This window comes from Echinops telfairi, unplaced genomic scaffold (assembly GCF_000313985.2).
Source record: "Echinops telfairi isolate 266 unplaced genomic scaffold, ASM31398v2 ScPeMD7_6681;HRSCAF=7622, whole genome shotgun sequence".
NCBI classification, from domain to species: domain Eukaryota; kingdom Metazoa; phylum Chordata; class Mammalia; order Afrosoricida; family Tenrecidae; genus Echinops; species Echinops telfairi.
The window spans coordinates 87,295-98,027 of NW_022110581.1; the positions used below are offsets into that span (position 1 = coordinate 87,295).

Genomic DNA, 10,733 nt, shown 5'->3' on the forward strand with positions numbered 1-10,733 from the left:
TTTAAGACCCCAGACGCTATACCTTTTGATAGCCGGGCACCATCAGCTTTCTTTGCCACATTTGCTTATGCACCCATTTGTCTTCAGCAATCGTATCATGGAGGTGAGCACACAATGATATGATTTTTTGTTCTTTGACACCAGATAACTGATCCCTTCGGCACCTGGTGATCACACAGGCTGATGTGTTCTTCCATGTGGGCTTTGTTGCTTCTGAGCTAGATGGCCGCTTGTTTACCTTTGTAGCTGTTGTCCTTCAGTGCAGCTTGGACTTCCTCTTTCAGCACCCTAGGTTTGTTGATCCTATGGAACCCTCTGAAATGGTTGAAGTTATTTTTGCTACAGGGACACTGTTTCTTAGATGCTGCTTCTTCCAAGGTGGGACAATGGGGTGGCCTCTCTTTCTCACATATGTGGAGTTTGAATGTGAATGATTCTATCACATGGGGCCTTTAGTCAGAACTCTGCCTTTCTATTGGTACAATAGGTGCTAAAGTTTGTGTGTGTTTCTATTAGTCATTCCTGACCCAACCCTCCCCCTTAAAAGATTGGCCATGCCTATCCTTTTGAGGCTAGATTCAGGGCCAAGTTTCAAAATGCCTATTTTCTAGTTCTTTCATATTTAAGTCCTAATGGCTTCCAGGTTACCAGACAGTATGAAACAAAAGAGTCTTAGGGAAGCAGCACCAGATTTCATTTGTTCAGGATCTCTCTATCTTGCATTCTTAATTTGCTGTCTCGATGGTGAAATCCAACCAGGAAGGGATGGACAGGTGTCCTGCAATGTATAGCGACTCTAGTTAGCACCTCAGATATTGGCATCTCCATTTGTTGTGTTTGTGAAGGTGTCTTCACCCCTGAGAGAACTACAGGCTTCTGGTGAACTTGTCAACTGAACAATCGCCCAGTCTGGTCAGTTTCATTTCAAGGTTAAACACTTCCAAATGCTGTGTCTAGCTCGATCCAAGTTATCTGTCAGATTGATTCTCTCACCTCCATCCATGCCCTCCCCTTCTTCATCTGCACTATGACCACACATTTGCTGGCCACTGTGAAATCTGCTTGTTGGGGAATCTTCATTTCAAACCAAAAAGAAGCCCAAAACACATCCTTAGCCTTTCTGTAAGCTCTTCTTTGAGATTCAGTCCAGCCCATCCTCTATTCCCAACTCCCTCTTCCCCAGACTTGGGCTCTGGGGTGGTGTTGCTCTTCCCCTTTTGATAACACATTCTCTTTAAACTTTTCTAAAATGCCTGTCTCATTGTCACTGCTTCCCCAAAGGGTTTCAGTTTGGCCCACGATGGTGAAATAGCCCAGGTTCCCCTATTTCACGGTTTTTCCCCTTTTGGTTGTTAAATGCCAGAGGTCTCTCTTTTGTGCCATTCACACCTGCCATTATCTTCTAGAATATTCTCCCGCCCCTCCTCCCCCCACTTTTTTTTCTAAGGTCTCAGCTTTAGGATGATTTTTCTTCCACTACACGCTCACTCTCCGCTTCAATCCTTCACCATTTTCTAGTTACCAGGCTCCGATTAGCCTGTTCTCTTTTCAGCTTCCCCTGTTCTGCGTGCCTGGCTATCTACCCTCTGCTGCCAGTGGCTGACTTTCCACTATTTGAATTAATTGCCCTGGCTCTCGGGCATCCTTCTGTTTCTGTATGCACGTGCCTCTTGGAGCCCAAAGGGACTTGTTTGCTGAGTTCTCTTCCAGCATTTCCCCTCTCCTTTGTCCCCCACCCCCAGGAGTTGAACATGTATTTTGAGTCGTCCCTCGCTCCTCCCCGCCGAGGGGGGCAGGGGCTAGCTCACAGTGGTCCCACTGGCTTCTGAACGGTGGCCAGCATTTAGTTCATAGCCTATGCAGCTGTTCATTTCTTAACAATTAGATGGCTGCGACATCTGGGAAAAAGCCTTTGAGGTATTTAAAATCCTTAGGACTGCACTTCCTGGGCCATTTGGGATTATCAGGTTTTTTCCAAGTTCCTTTTAGGAACCGCTCTGCTTTTGATGGGATGGTTCCCATCTGAGAGACAGACAGACACACAGAGATTACAAATGCACACAAGCAAAAGCAAACACTGAGTACAAGTGTGTGCACCAGTGCAGCCAGTCAAGTGAAAAGGCTTGTCCTTTTGCTCACCTTTCCTAGGAAAGTGCTTTGTAGTTCAATTGGACACGATACACCAAAACATGATAAAAGTTTTACCGAATCAGAATCTCTGGGGCTGGGATCTCAGTATCTGTGGGTGGAACCAGCTCCTCAGTGATTCTGGCTTGAGACACCATGGTGCATGTTAGCCATCTCAGTCTCTTCCCTTCCTGCACCACCGGGAACCTTTGTTTTCTGGTGCTTCTCTGGAAGTTCCTCTGGCTTCCTCTCTGGTCTGGGAAGACCCATCTTGCCGCCTTGTGTAGACCGCTTGGCCCAGCGCTCCCCTACCTGTGCCTTTTTCCCATAAAGGCAGCTGTTGGTTAGCAACCAAACTAAACTCCAAACTCACTGCCATTGAATCCATTCTGACTCCTAGCGACCCTCTAGGACAGGGTAGAACTGCCCCTGTGGGTGTCCGAGATGGGAACTCTTTCTGGGAGTAGACAGCCTCAGCTCTCTCCTGCTTAACCATCTTAATAACGTTCAAAAGATAAGTTTCAGGAAAAGGTAAAATCATGACTCAAGTATGGGTATAAAAGTGTGAAATACTTTATTTTTCCCATTAATCAACTAAAGAGGGAACCGGGCAGCTGTTATAACTGGCTGCCAGAAAGAGTCAAGAAACACCAATTTTTAAAAATCATTTTATTGGGGGCTCATACAACTCTTATCACAATTCATGCATACATCAATTGTGTAAAGCTTATTTATACATCCGTTGGCCCTCATCACTCTCAAAACACTTGCTCTCCACTTAAGCCCTTGGCATCAGCTCCTCATTTTCCCTCTCCCTCCCCACTTCCCCTCCCTCATGAACCCTTGATAATTTATAAATTATTATTTTTTTGTATCTTACACTGTCCAACGCCTCCCCTCACCCACTTTTCCGTTGTCAGTCCCCCAGGGAGGAGGCCACATGTAGATCTCTGTAATAAGTTCCCCCTTTAAACCCCACCCTCCCTCAACCCTTCCGGTATTGCCACTCTCACCACAGGCCCTGAAGGGATCATCCGTCTTGGATTCCCTGTGTTTCCAGTTCCTATCTGTACCAGTGTACATCCTCTGGTCTAGCCAGATTTATAAGATAGAATTGGGATCATGATGGTGGGGGGGGGGAAGCATTTAGGAACTAGAGGAAAGTTGTATGTTTCATTGTTGTTACACTGCATCCTGACTGGCTCGTATCCTCCTCACTACCCTTCTGTAAGGGGATGCCCAGTTACCTACAGATGGGCTTTGGGTCCCTACCCCGCACTCCCCCTCATTCACAATGATATGATGTTTTGTTCATTGATGCCTGATACCTGATCCCTTTGACACCTTGTGATCACACACGCTGGTGTGCTTCTTCCATATGGGCTTTGTTGCTTCTGAGCTAGATGGCCGCTTGTTTACCTTTAAGCCTTTAAGACCACAGATGCTATATCTTTTGGTAGCCGGACATCATCAGCTTTCTTCACCACATTTGCTTATGCACCTGCTTTGTCTTCAGTGATTGTGTCGGGAAGGTGAGCATCATGGAATGCCAGTTTAATAGAACAAAGTGTTCTTGCATTGAGGGAGGACCAATGTCAATCTGCTACCTTAATACTAAACCTATAAATGTATGCACATAGATCTATTTCCACATCCTCAGGTATAAATATATTTACATATGTACATGCCTTTATTTAGACCTCTATAAATGCCCTTTGCCTCCTATGCCTCCTAGCTCTTTCCTCTATTTCCTTTTACTTTCCTCTTGTCCCACTATCATGCTCAGCCTTCATTTGGGTTTCAGTAATTCCTCTTGGTTACATTACCCTTGATCACGCCCTACCGGGTCTCCTACACCCTCCTCATCACCGATTTGGATCACTTGTTGTTCCCTTGTCCCTGGGTTTGTTAACACCACTTCCTCCGCCCCCCCTCCCCCTCTCCCATGTCCTCCTGAAACTGTCGGTCCCATTGTTTTCTCCTCCAGAAACACCAATTTTAATGGTGTAAAGGAATTGAGTTGTAAATGTAGGCAGAATTGAGTTTTCCGTAATGTGGACCGAAGTCCATCCGAACTCTACTGAACAAGACAAGTGCCATCAGTTACCTGTAATTCATAGAGGTGCAAAATAACTCAAGGACAATGAACTAACTGGGTTAAAATCAGGGAGCCCTTGTAGAGGTGCAATAGGCATTGCATAGTTTTTTGTTTTCCTATTGAAGCACAGAACTTTGTCTCTTTATTACATTACATTCACTGCCACAGAATCAATGCTGACTCCTAGCAGCCCTATAGGACAGGGTAGAACTGCCCCTGTATGTTTCTGAGATTGGAATTCTTTAATGGGAGGAGAAAGCCAATCTTTCTCCATCAGAGCTGCTGATGGTTTTGAACTGCAGACCTGGCAGATCGAGTCCAATGAGTAACTGCTACGCCACCAGGGTTCCCTTTGTATTGCATTAGCACGAAAGATGTTTTTCTTCTTATAATTTCTCAAGGTCTTCATCTCAGTTCTCATTTCCAACTCAGGTCCACATAACACACATTTACTGAGTACTTAGTTACACGTAATCGATGCTCAAGGAACCAGACTTTAAGAAGGCTGACACTCTCTCTCACCTTAAGTAGCGAATTGTTTAAGTGGAGAAGACAGGGTGTATCTCAGCCAGCTATCCCAGGACAACACTGCAGAGGAGAATCATGAATCCGAACCTGCCCTGGCGTAGAGGTGTGAATTCAGGGAGAAGAACCAGCAAGAGAGGGGTTAACTTTGAGGGGGGCTGGGCCTGGAGAGCTGACCTGATCAAGTTTTAGCTAGGTCTTGAAGGATGATGGAGGGGGTTTGGGGTGGCACAGGAATGGCCATTTCAGGATGAAAAAACAGCTGCATTTTAAACTGAGGTGATGATAGGTTGAGGGAAGGGGCAGCAGCTGGGGTGGCAGGGACATGGTGGGAGGTGGTGGAAGAGGACAAGCTTTTGAAATCTTTTGAGGCAGAAGGTGTGGGGGGGCATGATCGAACAGGTGCTGTAGAAGATGAATTGATTTTAGAATCCAGCAATTGGAGGCAGAGGGCTCAGTTCGAAGCTATTATATTCTGGGTGAGAGATGATGGGGGCCTGCATCGGAGTAGTAGAGGGAGGGGCACAAGGAGAAGCTGTGGAGAGCACCATTAAGTCTTGACCTTTGATTATTTGTGGGCAGGGGGATAGTGATGCTATTAACTAAGATAGGAAATTTCCTGTGGATGAGAGGGTATGAACAAGTTTATGGGGCCATATAATCAGGGAGATTTGAGATGTGTTGAGTTTGGGGGGCTTGGTAGATTTTCAGTTAACAATAAGAGCATGGCAGCCGGAAATTCTGGTCTGGGCCTAAGGAGAGGTGGTGAGGGCTACAAAGACAGAATTGGGAGTCATGATTTAGGGCACAAAGCAGGTGTGATAAAAGGGGGAGCTCACCAGCTGAGGGAGGAGGGGCAAGACAGACATTGATGCACAGGAGGAGAGAGATGGGGATGGGAGAGAGCCATAGAGTAGAGAGACAGGTGACATGGCCTAAACCGATAGAGCAGGCGGGAACAAGAGACACAAGGAGACGGAATTACAGAGAGGGAGAGAGAAGGCAGAGGCAGAAGTACAGAGTAGAGGGGAAAGGATGGAGGATGAAGGAGAGGGAGGGAGAAGTGAAGAGAGGAGACCCCCTGAAGGAGAACTAGATGGGAATAGGGGAGGTAAGATGGCAGGTCAGGAGCAATGGGAAGAGAGAGATAGATGGGGTGAAAGTTTCAAGGAGAGGAACCTGCAGAGAGAGCTATAGAGAAAAAAGAGAATGGGGAAGAGAGATGACTAGAAGACTAGTCAGCAGAAGAGGATGGTAGGGAGGAGGAAGAAACAGAAAAGTAAGAGGAGATATGTAAGGGATCCCACTGAGCAGAGCAGCTTGCAAAGTGAGATATAGGAACCGTAGGTGCTCAGTGGCTAATGTTAATGATGAAGGACCAATTCAGCAAAGGAGGAGGAGAATGGTTGTTTGCACAATGTGAAGAAACTGATGGACACCACTTGATCGTACCTATAGAACTGGATGAATCAGTGTATCCTCACCTCTGTCTATTCTCAACAGCAACAACAACCAATAAGTCAAAAGAGAAAAGGAAATAAAGACATGGTTGAGGGAAGAGATGGCGGGAGAGAGAGGTGGGTAGGGGTAGGAAGAAACTAGAAAATGGAAAGAGGAAGAGATGAGAGAGGGTGGCAGTGGTGACGAGAGCCAGAGAACCAGAGAACGAGGTAAGGAGCAGACCTCAATGAATGCTCAGACCTCTGGGACAGACGAGGCTAGACCGAGATTGGCTAGTGAAGGTGACAGCAGACAAGAGGCCCAGACATGCCAAAGGACACAGGGTCTGTAAAAGAGGGGAGTGCATAAAGGAAAGGAGTGAGTGGGGAGCAGGATCCCATGCTACAGAGATGTGTATGGATGAGGGCCAAGGAGAGAATGGGTCAGTATTTCTCTGCTCTGGTTCTACCTCTGACATGTTCCTTTCTGTACACCAGTCACTGTGACCTCCTGGCTCTTCCTTGAACATGGCGTGTGCTCTCCTGCCTTAGAACCTTCACTGAAATGTTTTCCTGGGCTTAGAGTTTTCTTCTCTCACATAGCAGCATGGCTCGTTTCTTTACTGCTTTTAAGTGGCTTAAATGTCACTTTCTCAGCAAGGCCTCCCCTGATGTACCCTCTTTCAAATCAGGAGTCCCTGCCCCCAGGATGGGGAGCAGTGGTGGTTCGATGTATCTTTGACTCCACTGCCACCCAGCCCTCAGGGGAAGTTTGCATGCTGCTTTGATACTGAACAGGTTTCAGTGGAGTTTCCCGACTCAGATGGACCAAGGAGAAAATCCTAATGACCTTAGCTTCTGAAAGGCAACCTAGGATCACAATGGCCCATTCCATTACCAGCCTTGGAGCTGATGTAAGACTGAGCAGCATTGCATCGAGTGTGGTGTCACCGTGAGTCAAGGGATGATTCGATGGCGTCTCACAACGGACCATTCTAGGACATTCCTAGGCCCCTTAGCTGTGTAATACCACCTTCTCACATCCCAGAACATCAAACGATTACATATGTTCATTGTCTCAGCCTACTAGGAAGTTAGGTTCGTGTAAATTGTTAACCCCCTAGTGCTTAGAAGAAGGAGCCCTAGGGGTGTAACTGTTAAGTGCTCTGCTGCTAACTGAAAGGTTGGAAGTTAGAATCCACCCAAGGCTCCACACAAGAAAGATCTGATGATCTTCTCCTGTAAGGATTACTACCTAGAAAACCTGATTGGGCAGTTCTGCTGTGCGTCACAAATAGAATGGAGAAGATCCACAGCAGTGCGTGGAACAATGCTGACACATACCAAAAAACAAACAGATATACAAGCACAAACCCACTGCTATTGTGGTGAGTCTGACTCATAGCAACTCAAAGGACGCAGTTGAACCACTCCTTAGTGTTTTCAAGACCATAAATCTTTCTGGGAGCAGACAACCTCGTCTTTCTTCCTCAGAGCACCTGGTAGGTTTGAACCACTTACCTAGCAGTTAGTGGCCCAGTGCTAGACCTGCTGTGTCACCAGGGTGCCTGCACTGACATATAGGCTAAGGGATAGTGTGTTTCATGGGGACAGTCTCTGAAGATGATATACAATGTAAATGGAACAAATCCCTGATGTGACTGTTTTACGATGATTTGTTTCTTTCTCTGGCAAGTGGCGAACAGCATAAAATTCTGATCAACTCTGAGTTCTTTTCAGCTGAGCTTTGATGAATAAGGATTCCAGTTCATAAATTAAGTCTAGAGTGTAAGGCTCACATGGCAAGCTCTTTGGATAAGCCTCTCTTTTGTTGGCTGCCTCCTTTTCTGTAGAAGGTGACCTGACTGTGTGGTGGTCATCACCAGCAAGAGCTGGATGCTGGCTGGGGAGAGGGGTAGTAGTGCATGGGGCTGCCAGACTACTAGGAAAGGACAGTCCAGACCATGTGGTTGTTGATGAACCAAGTTTTGGCTGTTTGTTTGCTTGTGATCCACTAGTCCACGGAAGATTGGATCTGCTCTGACAGAAGCCTTACAGCAGGTTAGGTGGGATGCACAAGGTTTTGGGTGTTTGTGACGGGCTTATAAAAAGTATGTGTCCCCTCCAGAGACCTTAAATTGGCTGCATTGCTTACTTGAGTACCCATGGATTAGAGTAGATGAGAGACAGATCCCCAGCTAAACATGAGTAGAAAAGAAACCCGTTTCTCTGACATTAACGGGATTTCTTCAAATATTCACTCTGTAGGATAGTTTTAAAAAGCAGCCTAAAGGATTAACAGTGGCCTTGCCTCTATCTTGGAAAGCTGGAGTCCCCTCATCCCATTTGGAAGACATCCTTCCACTGCAGGCTGGCTCGTTAGATGGCATTCGTGTCTTCATGCAGCAGTTTCTTTTATTTGAGCTCATTTCTGGGTAAAAGGTGCTGGCGGCAGCTGTCCCTGTTCTGAGTTCTGATTCTTTTGTCTTCTTTTTCCCAGGGGGAGTGGCCACAGCAGGTCCTAGCTGGTGGTGAGTGGCTGTCATGATCTCTACGGCACCGCTCTACAGCGGCGTGCACAACTGGACCAGTTCTGACCGGATTCGCATGTGTGGCATCAACGAGGAGAGGTGAGGTGACCGGGAAGGTGGCTGCTGGTGGCCTCTAGCAAGCAGAGGGCTGGTCACTGCAGGGCCTGTGGAGGGGAGATTGTTGGTGGTTTCCAATTGTCCTTAGATGGGATGGGAAGGGATGGGGTGGGGCCCTGTGCCAACTACTGTTTGTCCACTTCTTAAGAGCGGTTAGATTTTGGAGTATAAGGAGACGCTCAGGCAGTTGCAGTATTTACTTGCTGTGTCAACATTTGTCTTCCTAGCCACACTTGACTGGTGAGCAGTTGAAATGACTCTGGCTTGAATTGAGACATGCTATAAAGTACTGGACTTTCTCCTCCCATGAAGAGTGAACAGCCTTAAAACCCCACAGGGACAGTTCTGCCATGCCCTATAGAATTTCCATGAATCGGTATCAACTGGATAGTGTTTGGAGTTTTTTTTCTTTTTTTTTTAATGGTGGTCTTAGATCAAAGCTTAGGAGATCTCACTGCCTCATTTCCGAATTCTTTATGGGAGTTAGAAAGCCTCCCCTTTCTCCTGCAGAGTGGCTTGTGGTTTTGAACTACTGATCTTGAGGTTAGAAGCCCAACATGTAACCTACTACACCACCAGGGTTCCTAAAACACAGTCAAATATTATTTCAAACGAACAAACACACGAAAAATGCAGTTCAACCTCTGTCTTCCTTTGACCTTTCACGGATCATTATGAGACCCACCACAAGTCAATGGAAGACAAAGTGGTTGAACTGCTTTTTTTAAAATAATATTTTATTGTGTTTCTGGTGAAAATCTACACAGCAAATTAGATTCTCGTTTACCAGGGTTTTTTTCTTTTCTAAATCATTTTATTGGGGGCTTGTACAACTCTTTTCACAATCCATCCATCCATCCATCGTATCAAGCACATTTGTACATTTGTTGCCATCATCATTCTCAAGACATTTGCTTTCTACTTGAGCCCTTGGTATCAGCTTCTCTTTTCCCCCCCTCTCCCTGCCTCCGCTCATGAACCCTTGGTAATTTATAAATTATTATTATTTTGTTATGTCTTACACTGTCTGGCATCCCCCCTCACCCTCTGTCATTGGTTATCATTTCCACAATGTGGCAGCATTGTCACTAGTTCTATTCTGTTCATTCTGTTTCCATTCATCTAACTTTCCTGCCTCTCCTTGCCGTCTCAGCTTTGCTTTTTTTTTTAGTTTTGTGAAAGTTTGAAAAGAAATAGTGAGTTTATTAAAGGGGGTAGTTTGGGGGAAAAGTCCAAAGGGATCTTCCCTAATCTCAAAGGTCTGGACTTTGCTTTTGGGTAACTGTTGACCATTTGGTCACAGATAGTTCATTGTTTAAGGAGCAAATTACCCGCAGGGGATAGGGCTTATTTTATATGCTAGTTTATTATTTGACTGAAAGGTGAGCTACAGAAATAGCTTCAGTTCAAAGGTCAAAGGGTATTATGATGATAGGCTCAACAGGCGTTCCTTTAGTCTCTGTCAGCCCAGTGAAGATTCCTGGACTTTGTTGTTGTTGTTGTTTTGTGATGTATTTTTTTAAAATCATTTTATTAGGGGCTCATACAACTCTTATCACAATCCATATATACATCAATTGTGTAAAGCACATTTGTACATTCATTGCCCTCATCATTCTCAAAACATCTGCTCTGCACCCAGTCCCCGGGCATCAGCTCCTCATTTTTCCCCTCCCTCCCCATTCCCCCCTCCCTCATAAACCCTTGATAATTTATAAATTACTATTTTGTCATATCTTGCACTGTCTGACGTCTCCCTTTACCCACTTTTCTGTTGTCTGTCCCCCAGGGAGGAGGTTACATGTAGATCCTTGTAATCAGTTCTCCCTTTTCAGCCAAGCCTCCCTCTACCCTCCTAATATCACCACTCACACCACTGGTCCTGAAGGGATCATC

At 45.8% G+C, this 10,733-nt stretch overlaps 1 protein-coding gene across 4 annotated transcripts in view; it reads left to right on the forward strand.

The window, feature by feature from the left end:
- BCORL1 (BCL6 corepressor like 1) overlaps positions 1-10,733 on the forward strand; it is an 84,425-nt gene that overhangs the window by 17,030 nt on the left and 56,662 nt on the right. For all 4 annotated transcript variants that reach the window (XM_045295971.1, XM_045295973.1, XM_045295972.1 and 1 more), the window contains one exon: positions 8,690-8,819. In XM_045295971.1, coding sequence (XP_045151906.1) covers positions 8,734-8,819 — 86 coding nt within the window. In that variant the 5' untranslated portion in view covers positions 8,690-8,733. The remainder of the gene's footprint in view (positions 1-8,689; positions 8,820-10,733) is intronic.